The sequence below is a fragment of the Drosophila mauritiana genome, chromosome 3R (assembly GCF_004382145.1).
Source record: "Drosophila mauritiana strain mau12 chromosome 3R, ASM438214v1, whole genome shotgun sequence".
NCBI lineage: Eukaryota > Metazoa > Arthropoda > Insecta > Diptera > Drosophilidae > Drosophila > Drosophila mauritiana.
In genome coordinates this window covers 22011312-22035724 of record NC_046670.1, presented here as the reverse complement: position 1 = coordinate 22035724, position 24413 = coordinate 22011312, and the positions used below count along the sequence as shown (strand labels likewise).

The 24413-nt window shown below is 40.1% G+C and overlaps 4 protein-coding genes across 4 annotated transcripts; 1 reads left to right on the top strand and 3 right to left on the bottom strand.

Annotated features, from left to right (window-relative positions):
• Positions 1 to 1641: 1641 nt before the first annotated feature.
• On the bottom strand, positions 1642 to 2760 carry LOC117144340 (fork head domain-containing protein FD5). Its single transcript, XM_033309453.1, has one exon. The coding sequence runs from the start codon at positions 2631 to 2633 to the stop codon at positions 1818 to 1820; it is 816 nt and encodes a 271-aa protein (XP_033165344.1). The 5' UTR covers positions 2634 to 2760; the 3' UTR covers positions 1642 to 1817.
• A 9956-nt stretch (positions 2761 to 12716) lies between these two features.
• LOC117145661 (fork head domain-containing protein FD4) lies at positions 12717 to 13835 on the bottom strand. Its single transcript, XM_033311393.1, has one exon. It carries the CDS (start codon positions 13833 to 13835, stop codon positions 12717 to 12719), a length of 1119 nt encoding a protein of 372 aa, XP_033167284.1.
• A 6960-nt stretch (positions 13836 to 20795) lies between these two features.
• On the bottom strand, positions 20796 to 22270 carry LOC117145992 (U3 small nucleolar ribonucleoprotein protein IMP4). The gene is made up of 2 exons (XM_033311907.1): positions 22019 to 22270; positions 20796 to 21562 (listed from the first exon to the last, which is right to left on the bottom strand). The coding sequence occupies exons 1-2, from the start codon at positions 22203 to 22205 to the stop codon at positions 20853 to 20855; spliced, it is 897 nt and encodes a 298-aa protein (XP_033167798.1). The 5' UTR covers positions 22206 to 22270; the 3' UTR covers positions 20796 to 20852.
• Positions 22271 to 22483: 213 nt separating this feature from the next.
• On the top strand, positions 22484 to 24406 carry LOC117145990 (glucoside xylosyltransferase 2). The gene is made up of 4 exons (XM_033311904.1): positions 22484 to 22776; positions 22851 to 22969; positions 23242 to 23539; positions 23601 to 24406. Exons 1-4 carry the CDS (start codon positions 22774 to 22776, stop codon positions 24267 to 24269), a joined length of 1089 nt encoding a protein of 362 aa, XP_033167795.1. The 5' UTR covers positions 22484 to 22773; the 3' UTR covers positions 24270 to 24406.
• Positions 24407 to 24413: the final 7 nt, after the last annotated feature.

The following is a 24413-nucleotide window of genomic DNA, read 5'->3' as shown; positions in this document are numbered from 1 at the left end:
TACAGTTTTTGGAGTGTGTGTCGTCCAGCTATGAAGCAGCCTATATATACAAGATCTATTTAAATTAATTTTATATTGTGTTTCCCGTGCCTATAGGCCTATCTGAGAATTGTTCCTGGGAAAATTCTTTAAAAAAATTTCCACAGATTTCCAGAAAGTGGGTGGAGTTTAAAGGTACATATTTAAAAATGCCGCCTTCCGTAGTACAAGTAACATAGCCAATCCATGTCATGAACCGCCTTACCAGCATAAAATTTTAGCGCTAACTTTAAATATCACAGAGCGTGTTCCAAGTTTCACCGGTATCTCAAAAACGTTTCGAAAGCTTAAAAAAGAAAATACAAAACCTTACTCGGATCACAACATTTTGAAATTATATGTTTAATCCTTTAAAATTGAAGACTTTTGGAAATTGGAGCATTGAAGGTATGCAAGTAATTTGGATCTTCTTAAATATTACCTGTAAATTTTATAAGTCCAAAAGTAATGTCATACATAACTGTTATGTTTATGTATGTAACAAATGTTTGTATGAACATTTTTTAGGTTCGGTACACAAATAGGTGTTTCCACAACTAATTGGTTGTACCAAACCAAAATTATTTCCTACTTTTAAAGTTTCCATTGAGAAAGGATCTATAAATGGAGTTCAACCGGGTTTATTAGAACAATCCTAGTTTGGTAGGTATGGTTCTTCTTCAGGAAGATGTAAGTGATTTATTTTAAAGTATCTTTAACATATTCGCAATAAACAAATTTAGAGAATACTATTCCATAAGGCCAAAAACAACCTAATCTTATCCCATGATGTTTATTTACATCACTTTAAGGATATTAGACTTATGTTTTGAATGTTACTGCTTCATCTGCAAGATCAAAATAATTACCTTAGATCAAAAACCGTTATGTTTACAGGAAGTTCCCTAGATCAAATGAACCTCCAACCATCTTTGCTTAAAATATTTTCTGTAGCTCTTTGAATTGACGTATATTTTACAAAACTGTGTGTATGGTATTAGAGCATATGAGCACTCACTCTCGCAGAGTATTTGATAATTCGGCTTCCAAGTCTGGGCCACCTTTCTTGTAAGACATAACAAACTACATTCCGCGCCGTATCGACCGACGACCCTGCTCCTCCTTCTCTCCAATGGGTGTTTTATAATGTATGTGGAAGTGGATGTGGATGTGGATATGGATATGGATGGTAGCGAAGGCGAGGTGTTCCGACTAGGGTTGAAGTCAAACATATGTAAGGATGATTGACAGCTAATGGAAACAAAAGCAATTCGAATACGTGTGTGTGTGCATGTGTGAGATGCAAATGATTTGCAAAACAAGGTAGGAAGGCAAGTTAACCATTGCGGACCTATTTTCGACCTGTAATCGAATTAATCGGCGTCTATTTATATATTTACAACCTGTAGTTTGTTTTCGAGCTGCAATTATGTAGGGAAACAAATAGATTGGATGTTAGGTACATATATTCCCTGTGGCAGTAGGAATGGCAAATAGTACACTTCACGACGAAGACAATAATTATGGTATTTACACATTATTCTGATGGTAAACTAAAATAAATAACCAATATGGAGAGCTACATCTAGACTTCACACTTGTAAAGTTTAAACCAACATTTAATACAATTATGGGCAGTTCTTTATTGACTTTAGAGATCTTCTAAACTCAACAATAAGGCTTCGTTTAAATAAGACGAGTACACAAGTAAATAACATAAGATTACAATAATAGGACCACTAGTGAGTATGTTTTAGACATAGCATGGTTTAACTCTAGTTTAACTATAACTCTCATAATCAAAAGACGGGCAACGGGCCGTTATGAAAAAGCGGCGGTGTTTTCTGGTAGCAAGGTATGTTGCCATATTGGCCGTTGTAGAAAAAACTTGGGAAGTACAACTGATACTGCGCGGCGAGTTCGTTGAAATTTAATGGCAAATTGAACGGCGGCTTTTCCAAAGCGACGGCATCGGGACTGCCGTACTCCATGGGCACTAATCCCTCATTTGGCGTGCTCGCCGGATCCGGAGCCATGAGACTTTCGATGGTGAAGGCGCGCTTTGGCCGCACCGGAAGTTGGGTCACAGTGGTCGGAAGGATCGGTGGCGTAGCCTTGTAGGGCGACATTTGGGCAGCAGATGCATTTGCCAGCACATGACCATGCCGCGCCGGATCGGCAAAGGCCATCTGTGTTAGCTGGTCGTCCAGATAGTGGGTCACCATCTCCGTATTGGCGGCGGCGGCTAATTTCCAGTTCGATATATCCTTCTCGAGCTGCTTGACGCGGAAACGCTTTCGCCGCCGCAGCAGGCTGCCATTCTCGAACATATCGAAGGCCATGGGATGGAGCGTCCAGTAGGAGCCCTTGCCGGCCTTGGTCACATTCCTCGGCACCTTGATGAAGCAATCGTTGAAGCTGAGATTGTGCCGCAGTGAGTTTTGCCACTTTTGCGTGTTCTTCCGGTAGTATGGGAACTGATCCATTATAAATCGATATATTTCGCTGAGCGGCAGCAATCTTTGCGGCGAGTGTATTATGGCCATGGCCGTTAATGATATGTACGAGTAGGGCGGCTTCTGATCACCGTAGCTCATTTTCAATGGGCGTGGCATTGCGAAGAAGTCGTTTCAAAAATTCACACAGTCGTTCCCCGTCCGCACCGAATAATTCCTTATGGGTTTCTTTTTTTTCCACTTCAGAGCGATGTTTTCTCGGCGGCAGCAGCGTTAAGACTAATGCGAGGGGCAGCAAAACTTCATGTTTTATGGAACTGGCTCTGCTCGCAAAGAGCAAGACCGGATTCGGAGAGCTGCCTCTCGCACACATGCCCATGCCCAACCGGTGGTGGTGGTATGTCCACTATCCACAATCCAGTATCCAGTACTCACTATGCCGAGCGAGAGGGCAGTGTTGGCCAAAACAGGTCTCGCATCTGGTTGTCCTTGTCTGAGCGGCGTGCCAATGGGAAGCGAAGGTGTTGTTTACGGCGAATTTCGAAATGGGTTGCCCGGAGAGCTTGGACCAATCATAGCGGATGCGATTACCCACACACCACATAGCCTAACACCAGGAGCAGCGTGGCGGAAAAGCGTTTTGTCCCAGCGACAAGGCAACGGCAACGAGGCCCCATTTTTTCCCATCGCCATTTTCAATTTTCGGCGAGATAGCGCACAATCGCATTCGCATGTGTGCAAATGTGCTGCAAAAGCACAATTGCAAGGGGAAAGCCCTTGATTTGCAAGCTTTTGTCAATACCTGTTTATTTTATATGAATTGTGGGCGGGTCGGAACATGAAATAATAAAGGAAACGCTCGTATTTCACTTCCCATCGCATTGCTTCGCTTCAGAAAATGATTTAAATTGTTTTGGCTTTTGCATGAAATTGAAAAATAAATTATGAGCACCAGCGTATTTGCTTTATCATGTACGTTTGCCAGCTTTAGTTGAACATATCCGTACAAATAAATTAAAGTACTTTCCGTTTTATATCTATCTAGGTACAGAAATATTAAGGATATATTAAGGATAGAACATAGTACTAATTTTAAGCTAATATATTTGTATCATATTTATGTTTTTTATTATTGGTAGATAGGCTACAAAAAGCTTATGCACGATTGCTACTAAAAAATTTTAATTCTTATGTTACTAACTGATGTCGATTTAATCATGATCTTGAATATCATATAAATAATAAATTGACCTTTAAATAAAAATTATACATTCGATTTGGTTGACAATGGCTTAAATGTAACTGATGTCGATTTAATCATGATCTTGAATATCATATAAATAATAAATTGACCTTTTAATAAAAATTATACATTCGATTTGGTTGACAATGGCTTAAATGTAATGTAAGTGTCAGAAGTTGTATGAAGCTTGTTAAACTCATAACACACTTAATTTATTTAGGAAAAATTATTATTAAATCTATATTAAATGTAAATGTTAACTACTTCTTATACGGAGTGTCTGCAGCCTTCTGAAAGCCAACAAAAATGCAAATCACAAAAACATCGTTTTTTAAGGTGTTTCAGTCTTCTTCCGTTTAATGATACCCTTCATTTCCTGCAGTGAATTTTAAATAATGCCGTGGTCTAATTACCATTATTAATGGAACAGGGTGAGCAAAAACACGACTTATGATAAATATTAATATAATGGTAGTCAGTACTTGTTTACGCCATTAAATTGTTATAGATGTACTCGGGATAAAACAAATATTTTACTTCCAACAATCTCTTAGGTTGTTAATAGTTTAAGTCGTTTAAATTGTTCTGTTGACTTGAAGAATTAAACTTAATGGGATTGAGGAGATTATTTGCAGTCAAGCTTGAAGTTAATAGCCACATTCCCATATGAAAGCAAGAAAATAGATCTAATGCATCGCCTTCCAATAATATATTTATCATTTCTTCAACTGTCCAAAGAAAAACACCATGCTATTTACCCAACGAGTAGTAATGAATAAGGCAATAAATAACAATAATTTAGTAGCAACGCTCTACTAACTCAAAGATACCTCCAGACTGCCAATGAGATAATTGAGGTGTGAGCAGAGAATAAGAAGGGGTCTTCTTTTTATTCGTTCGTTAATTAACGAACTTGGTGTCTAGCTTCCTTAGTTAATCCCAGCGTTTAGGCGTGCATGCTAATTTACATAATCTGTATGCATTTAGGTACACAATTAAGTATTTAAAGCCATTGAATTTAAATATTTGGTTTATTTCACAGCAAGTATCCAATTTAAAATCTTAACAAAAATCTATAAATTTTATAAAATCATATCTAGGATAAGTCAAGTCCATACTATTGATATATTTTAAGTTTTCTAGGGAAAATGCCGGAAATGGGCGTGAAATTATTTCAAAAAGAGAAAAACTAAATGCATTTTGGAAATGGTAATGATGTGTAATGACTTTTTATTGATCTTCATCACGTCCGAGCGGTAAAAACTCGAGCTAAACACGATCCTTGTGGTCTTTTTAGTGTCAAAGATGCCAGCATTCATTGCAGTCGACAGATGGCCAAGATGGGCCGTTAAGGCCAGGCCAAGTGAAAAGGTGGTGTTCTGTGCCATTAACGCGAAGAGCTGTTGAAATCGTTGTATGTGCTCAGGCTTTCAGTCAAAACAACTACTCGTTCGTTCGGTCGGTCGGTAATCACCAATCGATAAGTTTTTCTCCTCTTTTCCTTTTCCCTTTCCTTTTCCTGTCGACTCTTTTTTAGCACACCGAAATTCGCAGCGCTGAGATGAAAGCAGCTCGACCCATAAACTAAATCAATTTAGTTATTTCCGTCCTACGGCTGCTCGCCTCGTTAATGAAGATTAGCGCTGATGAAGATCGGACATCGGACTGTAGAGTCTCGTAGAGAGTTGGCTATAATGCGATTCCATATGGCCGTAATGCTGCCACTACTCCGCATTGCCAGCATGTAAATGCGGATAATTCCCAGCGAGTAGTTGCCTTTTTTTTTTGGCCATCAAATAACATATTTAGCCATATTATATCGATTTAGGGCACTGTACGTCCCAAAAAAGAAGGAAATGATAAAAAATCGGGTGCGAAGACAAGATCTCTGTTGGTGTCGGGATAATAACCGTCAGTATTTATTTTTCCTATGTGTTGGGATCTTGCCGGCTTTGTATTGCTTTATACTCGCCAGGAATAAATGTTTGAACACAACAGGCCGCCAATTTATTGAAGGCTAACACACTAATTTGAGGAGTTGAGTTGTGTTTACCCCGAGGATGTCTGTATGTCTCTATGGCCAGGCTTGCATGTATATACGCATGTGTATCCGAGTGAATCTTCCCGACAAAGCTTAAGTGCAGTGTTCATGCTTCTACCTGCAACATGGGAAATCTGAGGCATCCTACCCGGTTGGAATTTTGCTGGCATCAAGCTTTCGATTTTATGTCCGCTCATTTGTTTTATTGGTCTGCAAAATCACTCTATGCGGTTCATATAACACATAGGTTCTAAAAACTTGAAGCTAAAACACAAGCAGATTTCTAATTTTACAGGATCAATAGATCAAAACTTTATTGGTAATAAAGTCAGTTAACCTAGAGTAAATGATACTACTATTATGAATCTAATAGAAAATAAAAACTAAGATATAATATGCATAATATTTTCTTAACTTCTACGTATGTATTTATGATCAAAAGAAGTGCTATTAGCTGATTAAAGAACTTTTTTCTTCAGATAATGAACGCAAGAACAGTCGACAGAAGATGCCATGGATAGTGGAGTCAGCAGCCCAGAGGCGGATTCGGATTCGGATTTCCTACTGCCCCTATTAAATGGGCATCGGTCGGCTCAATCGTTAGTGTCGACGAGGTGAGAATGAACATCGTCAGCTCCTTCGCCCGGCTTATATCATTCACACAGCACCCATCGCAGCGCATTTAAATCATAACCTTATTCATGACAGAGGGGCCTGGATGTTCCCGGTATGATGATGCTCCGCACTGGATATGGAGCTGGGTAAATGATTAGGCCGCCTGGCAAGCCAGAGATTCCTGATGCCCGATTCCCGATGCCCGATGCCCGACTGCTGAAGCTAAAGCGCTGAATCGAAATCAAATTAAACTCGGTGTGGTGTTTGGTGTTTCGCCCAGTTGCGTGGATGTGGACTGGACTGGAGTGGAGTGTTGGACTGGACGATGAAGGAGGAGGAACGCATTGTATATTTTGCAATTTGAACAGCCGCTAGTTGCCGGCACACAGACGTTTATAATTCGCAGAGGTGTGCGTGGTGGTGTGGTAAGTATAATAAGAGGTGTGCTCAGACATCAGGCTAACAAACAGGCCGCGCACAAGCAGCCACAGTAAAAATCACTTCGATGGAAGCCATAATGGCCCGGGCTCGAGCTCCTTTCTACGAACCGAGAAACTGAGATCTGACTACCAATTTAAAAATGCCGCTTTTGACTTTGCGAGACAGAGTGGCGGTGCGGTATTCTTATACCGAGCCTCCTCTGCCGGCCTTCTCCGCTTTTGGCCCGCTCCTCGTTCGATCAAGAAATACCTTTAGATGGTGATGCTGCGATGGTCGGTTGCTCGCTTGGTTGGTCTTTGGTAGTTGGTCGTTGGTAGGATGGTGATTTTCGCACAGTTCGTGCTTAAATACAAAGTAAGCTGTTAGAACCATTTGCTTTTCGGCCCCGTCTTTGCACCTCTGCCTTTCGCTCGATTTAGTTAATACAATTTTATAATAACCAGCATAATATGGGGCTTAGGCCAACGTAGCTCACTCCTCACTCCTCACTTCCCATGCCCGTCTGTCATCAAAGCTCTGCTTTTAATCGATTCGCATCGCAATCTGCATCTGCATCTGTATCTGCAGCTGTATCTGCTTTCTAAGCTTCCACAATTACTCGCCTATTTTGGTAGAGGGTATCTGCAAATTGGTCAACACTTGCCCGGGCCACTTAAAAACCCTTTTCAATTTTTTAAGTATAAATATGGTTAATCAGCATCAACACCCGAGCCGAGCTCGAGTGCAAGCTAGTCTGTGTGTGAAACTAGTTTTCGGTGTTGAAGCTACTTAGCCGCTGCGCCGCCTTGCCCACTCAACTCGTGTGTCTTGTGCTCCATGCTCCGTGCTCCGTGCTCTGCTCCACTGACGGATAAGTCGGAGCCGCAGGGGCCAGATACTTCAACATATGCCTGCACCGCCGAGTCTTCAGATCGATCGCATGGGAACTTCAGACGATCAAAGCGGGCTGGGTACTGCTCTAATAAAGTCAGATAAAGCCTACTTGCCACATTTTCATCATGCCGCATCGGATGGGGAGGCATTAAATTGGAGCCTTATAAACACTTTGGCTAACTAACTGATGCTGATGCATTTCGACTACTCAGCGTACGCAGTACAATTTGAAATTATTCCATCGCATTGTTTTATTAGGCGTAGCCGTCGACAACGCGGCTTGAAACGCTCGAGTCGTGCAAAACATTTTATGGCATAATAATTCAAAATTGTACAAATAACTCGGCGGCTGCGCTTGTAGCGCTTTGTAAAAAATGGCAAATAATGCCGCAGCCAAATTGCCTCAATCAAGTGGACACGTGACACTTGTGGCAATAAATACAATGGCGATGGGCCGGCCAATTGCCATTGCGGCTCATTAGCTTTCTGCGGCAAGTGGGTGTCGTAAAACCAATTCTGGCCACAAGATGTTTGCCAAATCCGACGGCAACCCCATCGCTGGGAATGCCGAGCATATACAGAGCATCCCCTAACGTAAAGACCAGAGTCATTTTGTTAATGTTGGCCCACAACACCATGACGATCCTTTTAGGAAGTGATGTTGTACGCACCGTGTTGATTTATTGTATCATTACTGTTTATGAGTTCGTGCCCCTTTTCCCAGCCGAGATGACTTTGCAGCCTTCTTGCCTGTGTGTGTTTAATGTGGTTTAATGAAATCACAATCAGCTTCGATAAATTATATATTCGTTATATTACCCAAATAGTATAGGATAAACGGAAAAATGAAGTGTTTTGTGGCTCCAAAGAAAATCCATAGCCTCTGGCTGCCCAAGTGAGCATTTCCTTTGAAGTCGCAGCGCTCTTTTATAATTATGCCTTCACCCTTTTATTTACAGATACAAATTAATATCCGCTTAACTGCTACAAATATCATTAGCCATCTTGTGCACACAAAAGCCAACGTAAACGTAACAAAACACTCATTTGAATCGGCCGAAATACAGATGGGCTCGTGACAAAGTACCGATTACTATTCGTTCCGATCACTCTAAGTATTCACAACCTTTTGAAACGCGCCTTTGATATGTGCCGGCAATAACAAAAAGCATGATGGTTTTGTTAATGGATTTCTATAAAGGCTTCCGACTGCTAAGAGAGCCGACTGGTAGAACACCCGTGGCGATAATTTAAAGCCACTGTCTAAGCCAGCATACCTTTTTATACCCTTGCGTGGGGCATGGTTGTTTTGGCCAACTGACTGCGGTCGCCACAAGAGCAGTCATTGGGACTCCATGGAGCTTGAGCTTGTGACCCGATCTCAATTAGCTTCGGGGATCCTCTTTCAATTCCAAAGGTTTCAGCTCAGCTGTGTAAGCCGAGTACTATCTTCATATATGATTCATATTGCTTATATATCTGGTGGAGCACTTGCTACCACATGACCACATTAAGGATGCTCTTTATGTGCAACATATCCTTAATACCAGTTAGGGTTCTGAAAAAGTTAAGCTGCCAACATAAACTGCATAAGTATGTATGCTTAAAAGTCGTTCTGAAAGCAAATTAAGTGTATCGAATTTTATAATTTCAACACAGACCCTTCATCGTACCTGTAATTTTATTCTGCCCCGATCTCTTCAAGCTGTTTACCGATCTTCTTTCGAGGCAAGAGCGATTATGCAAATGAATCTCTTTTGGCTCCAAACTACAAAGGATTATGAGCACAGCTTTTGCCACGCCATAAAGTAAACAACCGATGGAAGATCAGTTGCTAGTGCATCGCCACCATCTGAAATCATAGATAATGTCTATTGTAGAGTCTATAGAAACAAAGCACTTCAAGTTGAGAAATGTGAATAGTTTCTAAGCTATAAAACTAGTGAAGTAAACTATTAAAATAACATAAAGAATATATTATAGTTTATATAAGTATACATATATATTAGTTTCAACAGACTATTTATGTCCGTTTGCCCGTCCGTCCGTTTCTACACAGTTCTTAATATCAGTTTTTAATCTTAATGAAACACTCGAATAAATCTTATTTCTATTGCACTACTACCTAACTTCGATGTTTTTCATTAGAACGTTTTTAAAATCGGTATGTATAATTATAATTGTAATTTTATCAAAAACGTTTTACTGCAAGGCTATACATATACTCATTTACAATTTAGGGTTAAAAGTTATATACGATTCTCCAACTGAAAAACACTTTAAAACTTACAGAAGTTTTGGTAGTGTTGTTGTTAAAAATTTGTTGCCTACCTTATTGCGTCTGCATTGAAAAATTTATTTTCGTTTTGGATTAATACAACTATATTGTACTGTTTTTACAACTTCAAAACGTAAATGGGAAAGCAAAAGTAATTAGAAAACTCATGAAGAAATCAATTATTTAACTGTGTTCTTTTAATTATTTACAGAACATTTGTTTTCATACTAATAATTTCTATGTGTCTGTCTAAATTTAAATAGTTACCATTTTTTAAACGCCAATTTATAAAAAGAATTAGTAATATATTGAACAGTACAGCAGTACCTCGTTATGTTTGAAGTGAAGTTGAATTTCCATCGAATATTAATGATTAACTGAAATCTAAGTATGGTTCAGTGCTTAATGGACATTGTTTATTGAAAGACCCCAAATATTTTTAATTTCACGGTAAATATTTAGGTAAATAGTAATGACAGAACCAAGAAGCCATTTATAACACTAAAGCATATTGTTGGGCTTGTAACTAATTATTACAGCATAATTCTTCTCGCAGCTGGAGTTGAAAGTAAAGATTGGACTACTTTCATGTTGCCGCTAATACTCCGACTCCACTAATTTTACCTAAGCAAATATAATTAAATCGGGCAAACCGCTGGTTGCCGTCTTCCGACGGCCCGGTACCACCATAAAGATTTAGTTTTTGTTTAATGGAACGTGATATCATATATGAAGATTTTGCAACACTTGCAAAAGACGGGTCTTCTTCTTCTTACAAGAAAATTGTTCAAAATTAAAAGTTAATTACTTCATCAGACTAGCTTAATAACTTTTTGTGGAAACAATATGTATTTTTTTATTTCCGAGCTTGGTTTTTAGTTAATCTACACTGTAGATAGGTAATATAATTTGGACCCGAAACTTTTGTTGCCAATCATTTATATAAACTTACCTTATTTCGAGCTAATTTTCCCATTAGTAATTTGATTTTGTGCACGCATGGCAATCGAGCATCGAAAATTGTTTGATTACTTAGGGTCTCGCTTAACTAATTCATGTAAATATGTACTTATTATTCGCTAAGCCTTAAACTTGTGTCACGCAAGTAAAACAAGTTTCTTGTAAATGTGTTAATTTTTACAAAATGCAAAATCAGTAACCACATTTAAGTTGAGCAAATTGGCAGCGATATAATCAAAATTCGGTAGTTCTCAAATTATAGGATAGCAATCTAGGGATAAACTCAAAACCTTATTCGATTAATAATATAGTTTTTCGTATGAAAGGTATTAGAGCTCCAATCCCTTAAATATTGTACTATAAAATTTTCCTGTATTTCATAAGATCCTTATGGGAAAATCACATGTTGAAGAGTAGTTAATACATTTTTAAATAGTAAAAAATTGTTCGCTATTCACTCCTTTAAATCATTAATTGCTGGTTTGTTTTTGCTAAGAATGTGAGTGGCGAGCGGAAGAAGGCCTAGAAGGATGGCTAATAAGGAGGCTAAGAAACGCTAAACGGCTCGAAGCGATTATGTGCATGTGTGTATTTATGGCCAAATAACTCAGCTGTTGTATTCATTAGCCTCGTTCCCTGCGCTCCTCATTATTATTGCTGCCTTCATGTTAATAACCTGAAAGTGTTTTAAATTTCACGCGTCCTGCTTGTTAAATGCAGACATGTGTTTATTTCAACAAGAAAGGAAGGACCGACGCGTTCCACAAAATTATCACACGGCGAAAGAGGCAATAGTGGTGATATTTTTTTCAGAATTAGGGGATCTGCTAGTTATTAGAGGCTAAAAAGGAAATCTTGATACCACGGATCACTCGCTAAATTAGATCGTTCCAAAGACATTATTAAAAAAAAACAAGTTAGTAAAAGTTAAGGGAGAAGCGGGATAAAAAGAATTCCTCAAAATAATTGTGTTTTATGTTTCGTTTAAAATATAAGCAAACCTTAAATGACGTTATTTACCGCATTTCTATTTAAAAGACAGCTAAATATATAACACTTGTACTTTTGTAAAAAGAGGAACCCCGTTTTTCGAAAGAGGATGTTTTCTAAAAGCTTTTAAAGGATTTTGAATATTTTTAAAATAATATTATCTAAATGGCTTTTCTGGAAAACTACAGATTTAAACAAAGAAGTTTATCTTGTCCCTGTTTTAAAAGACACGATTTTCGAAATTTAATAAATAAAAATTGTGAAATTCTAGTATTAAATTAATAACCGATTTTAAAAAATATAAATGTGATTATTTTTTGAATAAATCAACCAAACTAGAAGCCATAATTTTCGGTCTCAACTCGAGTTATATGGGATAATTTATAAAGTTGGGTGATGATCTTAAAGTTGGAAAATATATAGAAAATTAAACTTTACTTACACTCACAATATTCACTGTTTCCACTCGATATTTCTCGCAGATAAACACTTATTTAAGTTGTTTAAATGTTTATATTCTTCACAAAAGGATCGATCTATGCACTAGGTTCGATACAAATAAAATAAATAATTTACTAGTACGGATATGTGATACAAGCTAATAAATTTGTATTTACAAGCCTTTCTACGCCTATGAATGTATACCATATGTTTTGGTCCTATTACAATTAATCTTAATACAAAAGGAACTACGTTTGGATGGATATACATACATAAATATACATATACATATATCGTTCATAAATAATGCTATATAGTACATAGGTGTGTTTCGTTACTACCCTGCTTGTTGCCACTTATCTATGTCGTACGCATATCGTTGTCTATTCTATTCTGCACCTCGGGGCTCCGATATTGCTGCGCCGGAGCGACGAGGGTAACATTATTGTAGTATATGTTGTGCATGTTGGCAATGGGCGCCGCCATCATGAAGAGCGGATGCGAGATGGCCAGCTCGTAGGTGGTGGGGCTGCTGGGAATTCCCGTCGCTGGCAGTCCGGCCACATTGGCGCCCGTGGCGTAGTGCAGGAACGGCACGTGGGCACCGGCGTTGATCGTGTGCATCGGCGGCAGGGGATCCTCCGTCCGGCTCGATCGGCTGGCGGACAGATACTCCTCGGAGGCGGCGGGCGTTGTGGGATAGCGGCTCATACCGCTGCACTCGACCACATCGATGTCGACGCGGTCATCCTCGTCGTCCTCGTCCTCCGACGGATGTTCCGGCTTGTCGGGCGTGATCAGGCTCTCTATCGTAAAGGATCGCTTGGGTCGCAGGCTCAGCGGTCCCTCGATCTCGGAACTGGTTAGCGCGGGCAGATTGGTCAGTCCCATGTCCGCCAGATTCGAGTGATCCGCACCGGACATGGAGGCGGGCATTACGTGCGGCAGTGGCACACCTGGACCCAGGGAGTTAGGCATGTGTGCCGTGCTCCTGGGCAGTGGATCCAGTCTCATGGCGGCCGCATTGTTCATGTCCAGCGGCGACATGTGCGCTGCACTGCCTCCGTTGCGGGTGGTAAAGAAGAACCTATTGAGGTTCGCCAGGGCAGTCAGCTCCTCGTTGAGCAGATCCTTGTCGTTCTTGTGCAGCTTGAAGCGCTTCCTCCGCCGGAGCAGGCTGCCGTTTTCGAACATATCGAAGGCCTGCGGATGCAGTGCCCAGTAGGCTCCCTTGCCGGGTCTGTCCGGCCGTCGGGGCACCTTGATGAAGCAATCGTTGAAGCTGAGATTGTGCCTCAGCGAATTCTGCCAGCGCTGGGTGTTCTTGCGGTAGTACGGAAATCGGTCCGTGATAAACTTGTAGATATCGCTGAGCGGCAGCATTTTCTCCGGCGAACTCCAGATGGCCATGGCCGTCAGCGAAATGTACGAATAGGGGGGCTTCTGTTCGCCGTAGGATTCTCGCGAGGGCCGGGGCATTATTACACAATGTTTTCGGCTCAATTTGCTCCGCACATCACAGTGTTACATATTTGCGGGCTAACTTGATTTATGAATGCACTCAAGCACTTGCTAATCACTCGTATTATTCGTCCGTCACACGTATGAATATCCTAAATGCATGCGGCGTATTGAGCAGCAGTGCCGCGTGCCGTCGCAGGAACAGAAGCGGTAACAGTTAGAGGAACTGCTAGCAAGGAACATCCATTGGGGGCACGGTGGCGATGCGGCATGGCGATGTGTGATATGGACGAGATAGCGACAAGAAGCGACGGCAAACAAGATCGCGCCAACTGTCGGCAATAAACTCTGCGCAAGAACTACGCTCGTTATAAGCTCCGGCGACGACACTGGCTTCGCCACCACCACTACCACTGGAGCAGCTCAGCTCTGCTCTGCCACTGGCACTGGCACTCTGGCACTCAGGCACTCTGGACTGGATGGAAGGAAAAGCACTCTCACTGAGGTTTCCCCATCCGACTGTGCGCCCTGCCGCCCTCCGCCTGCCTGGCAAATTACCATCAAAAGCTGAATGCGAATACGTGAGCGGCGGTGGTGGTGATGGTGGTGGTGGGCTATAAAGCTGGAGCGGACTTGGGGCGAACTTGGGGCGAAGATAGCGATAGAGCGGGAACAAAACAAACGACAACAAACGAAGAACACGGCACACAAAAAATTACTGTTTCAGCAGACTGGCAGACGACGTGCCGGTTATTGTACTAAGTGAGCAATGCCGTCCCCAGTTCTCCAGCTCGGCAGCTCTGCAGCTCTGCAGTCCTCCAGTTTTGCAGTCGTCCAGGTCTGCAGTCCTCCGCGGTCCGTACGTACAACCAACCACAGTGAGCAATGCAATCAAAATATAATCACTCACATCATTGCCCCCGTGCTCTCTCCCAATCACCGCGATGCGAACATGCATCATCCCTCCGCCACGGCGAAACTTCAAAGCGGCGAGGAGAGCCAAAGCAAAGAGTCTGAGATTTACTAAACGAATAAACCAGTCTGACCAGACCGCACTGCGCCGCTCCAGCGGAGAGCTCCTGCCCGTGGCCCTGCACCTCCCCTATCCCTGACCCGCCGGTGGTTGCGGCTAGGCGGTACACTCGCCGAAAAACCCACCCCCTACTCGAAGTTTAAACGAGCGAATGAGTTCGACATCCCCTAGTTCAACGAGTGCTGCATCATATATTATTAAAGGAGTTATGAGTCCTGCTATCTAAATACGTATGCTATGATTCCTATAGCATATTGATAGATATATTGATAGATAGATAAAGGTCAACACTTTTCAAAGGATTTTCTTATTTATATTGGATTCATATAAATCGAACTTTACATTCAAAGTTCATCCAAAAGATTAGTTGTTAGGCTGGCCCAATTTAGAGATCCTTTATAACGATAATATTATTATAGGTAAACTTTTGACTGTTTTTTATTGTTTATGTTTATTACTAGCAGTAACATATATAAGATGTAGTAAAATGTAAGCTTTTTCTAATAACCTATTTCACGCTCTGCATGCAACTAGCCGCTGTTTGTAGTTGAAGTTATTAAGATAATTATAAATTTTCAAAAGCTTTCTGGCATACAAATTTACATGAACTTTAATGGAAGCGCACATGATTTCTCGCCGTGTACGAGGGGAGTATCTCGTCGGTTTTATTTAGCTTTGCCTTTGGTATTACCGCTGCCGCTGCCTCAGCGCTGGTGCTGCTCCTGCTGCTGCTGCTGCTCCGGACAAAAGAGCAGCCGCCCCGGCAGCTGGTTCTGGCCATGGCTGGGACTGGAAGTGGGTATGGGAGTGGGTATGGGTATGGGACTGGGACTCTGGCCAGGCCGCGACTGGCTAACGGCCCAATGCGAGAGAGGTGTTGAAAAAGAAAATTACAACCACTTTACCGATTTACTGATTTTACGTTTTCATAATCTTGTTAGTTAATTTGCCTGCTTGCGACTCGGCCATGATTCCACAGAACGTAAAAGCCAAAGCACATTGCCACCGCATTCGGCGAACGTGTGGGTTTGGGCCTGTATTTTGTATTTTGTGTTTTGTGTTTTTGTGTTTTGTATTTAGTGTTTTCTGTGTTTCGGTGTGGGCATGAGTATGGGTATGGGGGGTACATGGGTATGGGCCATCAGTGGATTATGGAGCTCATGGGGCAGCAGCGCGATTTGGCGAGACTCGATTTAACACTAGGATGGATAATTGTCTTTAATAGTGCGCCCGATAGAGCAGCAAATCGCAATCCCCCGGATGGGTGTATTAAATCGCATTAGCTATTAATGAGTCTGCATTCTTCCTGTTCTTCGCCAAGTGTAAATTAATGATATCTGGCTAACACGAAGGCAAATGAGTAGTTAAGCAGTGGCAAATAGCTGCTCAGCGGTATAATTGAATTTTAATCACATGAACTATTGGCCTGCTTTTTGTTGCCAGTTCAGGGGAATAACGCAGAATTAGCATAAGGTACAAATAATACTATTATAATTACTATCCTAATTTATTGTTAGATAGAAAGTGTTCCATATATTTGTAATCATTGCATACAGCCAGTAGTATAGCACACCCATGCCAATTAATCTCATTAAAAATGGCTTATAAAATGTATAAAAAAAATATATATATTTCCTACAACGCACGCCCTAGTTAATTAGGAATTTATTTATCTGTTTATAAACAACAATCGCATTGGGCCATAATTGTGCCGTTCATAGCGATAATTAGGTGCTCGGCGAGCGAAGGTTAACAGCGATGTGGCCCGCAGAGAGAGAATCGCCTTGGACTTGGGCATGGACATGGACATGGACATGGGTATGGGATGTAGTATGCGGTATGTGGAACTCCGAGTGGGAATGGGGTGAGAGCCATGTGGCGGCAAAGCGGGATGGCACTACGCCGACGCTCTCGCTCCATCTCGCTCCGCCGCTTGTCTATACGAATGGGAAACCTAGGACGCGATTGGCCATCGCTGGAGCACCGTGGTCGGGGGTGGGCGTGGCCTGGTGCGCACTGTAATGAAATTGTGTATTTTAATTTAAGTGGACATATGAATATGGCCACGGTAGCACTTTTGATTAACCATTAACGAGATTTTGAATATCTACAGAAATTCAATCAGCCCGTTAAATTACACGCTATAAATAATCAAGTTGCCGCAAATTACCGCAGTTCCACAAGCAGATCACATATAAATATGTGCTTACATAATTTATATAATTAGAAATGTACATATAGCCAGTATTTCCCCACCTAATAGCTTTATTATTGCTCGTGCATGTGTGACATTAATTGAGCCACGCGGCCATTTGTATTATAATAATAATAATCATGGAGTATCCACCATTGCCATTTTTGTTCATATTAAAGTTCATCCCCAGCGAGTAAAATTGCACATCTTTTTTATGAGCATTTTCTTTTTACAACTTTTATAGTTAAATTCTTTAAATATGAATATCTATTAAGGTATATGCATTGCATACTATTTCTTCATCATAAAAGTCTACAAAATTTAGCGTTTTAGTTTCGGAGAAATATAATTTGATGGCTAAAATCAGCTAAATGAAGAAAGGATTATAGCCAGATGGAAAGAAGACAATTAAGCAATTCATTCATCAATTAAGCTTTAATAATTAAACACTTGAAATCTTGTTAACTCAAATATCTTTGTCGACGATATTCGCTGATGAATGGATGACTTTTGGACAATAAATCCTTTCAGAACTGCTTCATAGTAACTTAGAGTAAATGAAGGTAAATTTATTCATTTCCGCTGCAATTTGGAATTCAACTTTGAATAAACTTTAAGTAAAATCCATATTTCCAGGAAATAACCTACTTATAATATAAATTATAATGTTATAACCGACCAATAACAACATTCTTGGTTGCCTTTCTTTATTATTGGAAGTCCAGAAACAACATATAATCCTAAAGAATCTTTAGACTCACATTAAGGACATATATTAAGCATTCTAATAGCTAGTTGTGACATTCGAACAGAAAATCTGTAATTTTTTATTAGTTAAACTGTTGTTATTTTACGAAGAATGCGTGCAACCCTGTGTGAATCACGTAAATGTGGTTAATTTACATTAATAAATTAAATCAAGTTATTCTCCTGGTTGTATTTGCATGAGAACAAGCAGCTTTCCCATCAGCCAGGACATTCTGTGTCCTATTTTCATTCAACAACAGCCAAGCTATTCAATTTAGGCGTGAATTATATTTAAAATTTATTTAAAAACCATTTGCCGAAACATGAATAGGCATTCACAATGCGCTAGCGTGACGAAAGCGGGACATAAATTTACATTTTACCCAGAACCATATTTTTAATGAAATTATAGCCGCCGAGGTTTGCTCAATCAAATGGGAATGCGTACACACAACACACACAAATCCGATGGAACAACAGATACAATCACAACAAATTTCACGCCCAACAATTACAAGGCATTACGTGAATTCTGTTGGCAGAGGGATGGTCAAGGTATTTAACCCGCGACCATAAATCTTTTCAAATCGTTTACTCGCCCAGCATACCCCGGCTACCCAGTGCACCCAGCATACCCACCCAGCAGGCTTGACATTTGCCTTGTAAATGCGTAATAATCAGGACATCCGACAAACAGAAAGTCACGCTTTAAATCCATTCGATGCGGTAAACGGTTAACAGTTGTTACCATTATCCATTCGAAGTTGAATACCACCGAAACGGAAACCAATGAAAATAAACACAAAATAATAAAATAACCCCCGGCCCAAATTCAAAATCTATTTTTATTCGCATTGCTGTCAAAAATGACTCTTTCGAAATCCATTTCGCCAGCTGCAACGCGATTTTGATAATGGACTTCCAGCCGTTTTATTGCAAGTTTATGTTGCGAATTTCACCAAAGTCTATTATTTAAATGAGTCAATATTTTGGCCGCCTAGGTGGGCCTTATTCATCTTTAAGCAATTATCATTCGCAAATGATTATTCATTTGGAATCGTTTTATAAGAAACACAATCATTAGTCCATAAACTCAAAGAAATAACAATAATCATTTGCAGAATTAAAACTTTGTTGTTAATATTGATGGGTGGAACTAATCATTTTGTTAATAAGTTACTTGGATAATTTGCCTTGCGTGTCTAATAGCGAATTTAAATTAATTTTTCGTCTCATATTTGGAAGCACCCATCAAGCTAAGTTTTCTTCGAGATTAATGTTGCTTTCAAAATAAGAAAAATGGAAGGTAAGAATAATCTTTTAAATAAATATTTCAAAAATCAATAATTAAATTATTTGCAATTTAAATAATACTGATTATGAGAAAAAAATGGATATCACTACAGATTAGAAATGTTTTTCTTATGTATTTACTCTAAAATTTAATCCAATATTTTGTGGTTCAACTATTTCTTAAGTAATACACAGTTTGTTAATATATTTAAGGTCAAATAAGGAACTCCATGGGAGGTTAAAGCATATCGCCAAATCCTTTCCACTTTAATGCGCTTAAGCCGCAGCCAAAAGACTGATCAATTATAAGGGAATAAGCCCTTGTTTACTTATTTATTGAGAAGCGTTTACAAATATGAGTGTGAAACAGGCAGTCATATTTTATTTAATATCCCACGTTGGGCACCACCTGTCCGACAAAGCGTAACAATGGGCCAAGAAGTAGTTTACATTAAATGAAAGCCATAAATTAAAAATGGAAACTGCTGTGCGATGTGTCAGAACCGTAATTAGAGATATTGGCTTTAAATAATCGAGCGGCACACATTTGTTCACTTTTTACTCGCCGACAACGCAGCGGCACGCCTGTGTTTAAGATCGAACCACAGAAAAGGTGTTAGAAAAGGGCGATCGGCAGAAAGGTAAAAAGGCACACACGAATTCTCCCGTCTCTGCCATGTGAATCCGTGGGTTTGGGCTCGGGTTCGCTTGTGTGTCCGAGTGCTCATCCCATCCCCTGCATTGTTTCACGGCAGTGGTATCAAGTTGTATGTGGTCCAAGTCCAAACGGAGCGAAGTCGAGCGAAGTGGACGGGTTTCCATACTCCATGCGGCCTGCTGATCATCGGCATGGCCAGTAATGGGTGCCAGATCCAACAGCGTGTACAGGCAGGCAGGCAGGCAGGCTATTTAGGCGAATGCGTTCCATCATTAGCATCGGACAGCTGCTAAATGATAGACGGAATTAGTATAAACACATTTAATTATATGGCTGGTGTTGTCAGGTGTTTTACACCTTATTAGATCGTGTTAGCCTTTGATCTAACTAACTGATATGGAACAGCGGATGCGGATCCCTGCCAATCGTCTGTCCGAGTCGCAGACAATGAACAATTTGTGTTCATTAATTACACAAAACTTATTACAATCGATCAGTGTAAGCCCTTAGGAAAAGTTAATATTAGAAGAACATACGAAAAAGTTAGCAAATTGACTACTTTTTAAGTGCTCTTAAATGATGCATAACTATAAGTATTCCCTATACAATGTATAATCCAAAAGGTAATTGGTTCGCACGAAGGAACCATTCGAAACAAATTCTTTTCAAAAGTGAAAATATATTGGCGTAGGCGGCAGAAAATAACTCCACTTTTTCGTAGAAGTGGCTTGGCGCATCTGTTGGGTTCGCCAGCCAAGAAATTCGTGACCTGAAGAGGCAAAAAGGGGCGTGACCCAGATTTGAAATACCCATGTTCTGCAGCAACCTTTGGTTTCTTCTTAGACTGATTCTGGGACTCATAACTTCAAGAGTCAAACGGTCATCGCCAAATGTTCACGACTACTGTTCGAATGTTCTTTCAAAGGTCGGTCTTTCAATAATTGGCCGTTTTTCTTTTGGAGCCCTTCATTATTTGTTTAAATATACTTTTAGTGCATTCTTTATGTAATGTAGTTGGGATAAATAATAGCCGTATCAAAATGAAAGAAGTAGTTACATTATAAAAGTAAAACGCATTTATTTCTCTTAAATCGTTCGGTATCTCTTAATCTAAGCCTCGGTGTCCTTATTTATTATGCCCGGATCGTTAGAAAAGATGAGCCTCTTCTGCGAGGTATTCATATAAGGTCGGTTAATCCATTCCGTGTCAGCTGCCTTGATGTTCTCCAAAGTGCCGAGCTTAATTTGGTACAGCTTCAGTGAGAATCTGGGCCCCACTTCGCTGAGCTCCAACTCCTTGTTCACATATTTGTACTGATGATGTCTGAATATAATCGAGTCATTGTGGTTAAGGAAAGACATAACTCTTTGGGAGTTCTCCTTGGGCACTGGGAACAAGTGTTTGAGTATCTTAACAGTTCTCAGGCCAATGGGCGTTTTAAAGTTATTAAAAATTAAGTGTGGCTTCTGCTCGCTCATGTGTCCGATGTCGGGTATATCATGTCGCATAACCACATCGGATATGTTAAAGAAGGCAGTTGGCCCGTACGGAAGATGACAGACCACAAGGCTGTCCGGGATGCCACGATGCTCATGGATAATTAGGAAATCGGTTACATTATTGGCACGACAAGCGTGCATTAGTGTAGTCAGCTGGTAGTTTCCTCTGTTCATCTGCTGCGCATTTGGGATAATCAGCCGCAGTTCCTTCATGAACATTTTCAATCTCGACGAGGGGTTGTGCGAGGTGGTCAGCATTATTTTCGGATCCTCGCATCCGGCATAGTGATACTCATCATTGACGGTGCGGTCATCGACACCTGAAAGAAATAGATTCTTTTTTAGTACAAGTGCTTTCATTGTAAATATATTTAATACACAAAGTTTGAGATTGAACGTTAGACAAGAATCTTTATTAATAACACCTTTTAACATCTATACAACGTTTTATAGTTAAAGAAGGATCCTTTTCAATAAAGCCGGTTTTATCTTCTCAAATCTCAGGAATTGCACTTAAGTCAACATTTAATATGTGGTGTCGCTGTCTGCCGTCTAAACACGCATGCGAAATTACTATTTACTAATTGTAATTGTTAGTTCTTAACTACCGATAAAATCTCGACTTGCTATTTGAGAAACACGAATGCTAGCTTTGTACGCTCTTCTGATTTTAGCTTTTAAACGAAAACAACTGTATTGCAGGTTCATCTAATAGCATAATTGCACTATCTTGAAACTATTAAAACATTATTTAATAGATGGTATATTTATATTACCCTCATCCGCGTATTTCAGCGACTTGTAGGCGGTGAGACTTTTCTTCACATTTTTGGAGCCAATCGCCTTGTTTTCATTTATGCTTTTCACAACGGTCTCCTGGATTTTTTGTTTGGACTTGAGGCGCTCAGTGAGCGCTTTATTATACAGGTATTCCCTTCGCTGTCTGGCCTGTTTTCGCAGCATTTTTATTTGTTATTATATTTTTTGGTTGCACGTGTGCTGTTGAAAATAAATGAAAACAATACCCACACCACTCGATTACATCCGATAACGTATCGATAGCTGCTGATGAAACGAGTGGAAAAGAAACACGGTGGATAAATCTATAACATATGTTTATGTTCAAGTCTAAATAGTAATACAGGTAATATTTACTTGCAGGCTCTAAGAATGTTGATTTATTATTTATTTAGTAATCTTTACGCCTAGATATAAAATATTTATCAGTGACACTCATGAGATTTTAAAAAGCCCAGGACTTGCCGCTATCTTGACTAACACAAATATTTACGATTGTAAAATGTGCTAGTTGTTTAGTGTTTTTGCGCATTGTTTAAACAAAAATGCATTTATCATGGGATTCACTGTAGCCAAATCGCAGGACCAGGCAATATCCTTTGCTTTGATTGGTTAAATAAGGAGTTGTGCACATATCTTGCTCGTTGCGGTGAAAAATTATGGCATCGTCGGTTGGCGGCCTAATAAACATAAACAATTTGCGGCGAAAACATTGTTTACGCAAAACCTGAAAATGGTAAATAAAAGAATTGGTTTGCAAGAGTCTCAGAGTAATATTAAGTGTAAATACTAATTTTGGCACCATTTCAGCAACATCTTCACATGTGTTTGCTTTGCTTAATTGCATTAGCGATACTTTCATATTTCGTCCATCAGCGACCTTCCTGGGTAACCGAAAACAAGGGAAAGGTGCTTGGCTATAACGAATTGTAAGTGGAGATCAGAATATATATAACATATATATACAGATGCAGATCCAGAGATATAAAAAACCCATATATTTTATTAGTCAAGAATGTCAAACTTTTGCTTTCACCTCGGGTTTTATGACCTCTTTTTTTTCGGCCATTCCGGTTGTTATAGTTTCCCTGTTGCCAAACAAAAGCACATTATGGAAAAGCAAATACACAAGGCGTGTTTGCATTTAAACAGATGATTCACTTAAACTTTCCAAGTAAACAAATATAATATTACCTTTCAGGCAGACTGGGAAACCGCCGCTTTACATCGTGGTGGTCTGCTGCGGTCAGAGGGTCCAGGAGACTCTGGTTATGATCAAGTCGGCCATTCTGTTCAACTACGACGAGGAGTACCTAAAGTTTGTGATCTTCACGGAGGACGGGAAGGGTGATGAGTTCAGGGAAAAGTTGACAGACTGGCGCGATATCAAACCGTTTACATTTGACTTTGAGATTTTGCCACTGAAGTTTCCCAGTGGCAATGAAGTCGAGTGGAGGAATCTCTTTAAGCCATGTGCAGCTCAACGTCTCTTCTTGCCGGTAAGTTAATTACTTCACACATACTTATAATTCAAAGAGTAACAAACCCTTGTTTTTTTAGTCTTTGCTAACGCATGTGGACTCATTGCTGTATGTGGACACGGATATATTGTTCTTGTCGCCCATCTCGGATATCTGGCGATTCTTTAAGAAGTTCAATGAGACGCAAATGTCCGCACTGACGCCCGAGCACGAGAACGAAAACATTGGCTGGTACAATCGATTTGCACGACATCCATTCTATGGCCGACTGGGCGTTAATTCCGGCGTTATGCTAATGAATCTCACACGGATGAGGGAAATGAAATGGGAGCAACATATCGTGTCTATTCATAAGGAGTACAAGCTACGCATTATTTGGGGGGATCAAGACATTATCAACATACTATTTTACTATCATCCTGATAAGCTGTACATCATGCCATGCGAATACAACTACCGTCCAGATCACTGCATGTACATGAGTATTTGCAATATGTCTCACGCCGGCGTTAAGGTAATCCACGGAAATCGTGGTTATTTCCACTCAGACAGGCAGCCACTCTTTAAGAGCATCTACGAGGCTATGGAGAATTACCAACTGGGCTCCAACGCCAACACCGAATTCCTAATGCCCTTGCATGCAGCACTCAGTGTACCATCCGTCAAGAACTCAAGCTGTGGAAAAATATCAAGTGAAGTCTTAAAAGTGGCGAACGCAGTCATAAGTAAAAGGTATAGGGAAGTCTAGCAGTAGAGTAATTGTAATATAATACACTAGGTTATTATTAGAAAGTGTAGCAGTAGCATTTATATCCGAGTATACATTAGTCATAGTTTTTATAGAACTAAAAGGTTTTTTATATACGCAATAAAAATGTATATATGGAAACTG

Excerpts from the sequence above, each read along its gene's own strand:
- LOC117144340 (XM_033309453.1), bottom strand. The coding sequence starts at position 2,633 with ATGCCACGCCCATTGAAAATGAGCTACGGTGATCAGAAGCCGCCCTAC.
- LOC117145661 (XM_033311393.1), bottom strand. The coding sequence starts at position 13,835 with ATGCCCCGGCCCTCGCGAGAATCCTACGGCGAACAGAAGCCCCCCTAT.
- LOC117145992 (XM_033311907.1), bottom strand. The coding sequence starts at position 22,205 with ATGCTGCGAAAACAGGCCAGACAGCGAAGGGAATACCTGTATAATAAA. Across the intron at positions 21,563-22,018 it reads GCTGAAATACGCGGATGAGG|GTGTCGATGACCGCACCGTC; the intron begins GTAATATAAATA and ends TATTTCTTTCAG.
- LOC117145990 (XM_033311904.1), top strand. Across the intron at positions 22,970-23,241 it reads GTGCTTGGCTATAACGAATT|GCAGACTGGGAAACCGCCGC; the intron begins GTAAGTGGAGAT and ends ATTACCTTTCAG. Across the intron at positions 23,540-23,600 it reads CTCAACGTCTCTTCTTGCCG|TCTTTGCTAACGCATGTGGA; the intron begins GTAAGTTAATTA and ends TTGTTTTTTTAG.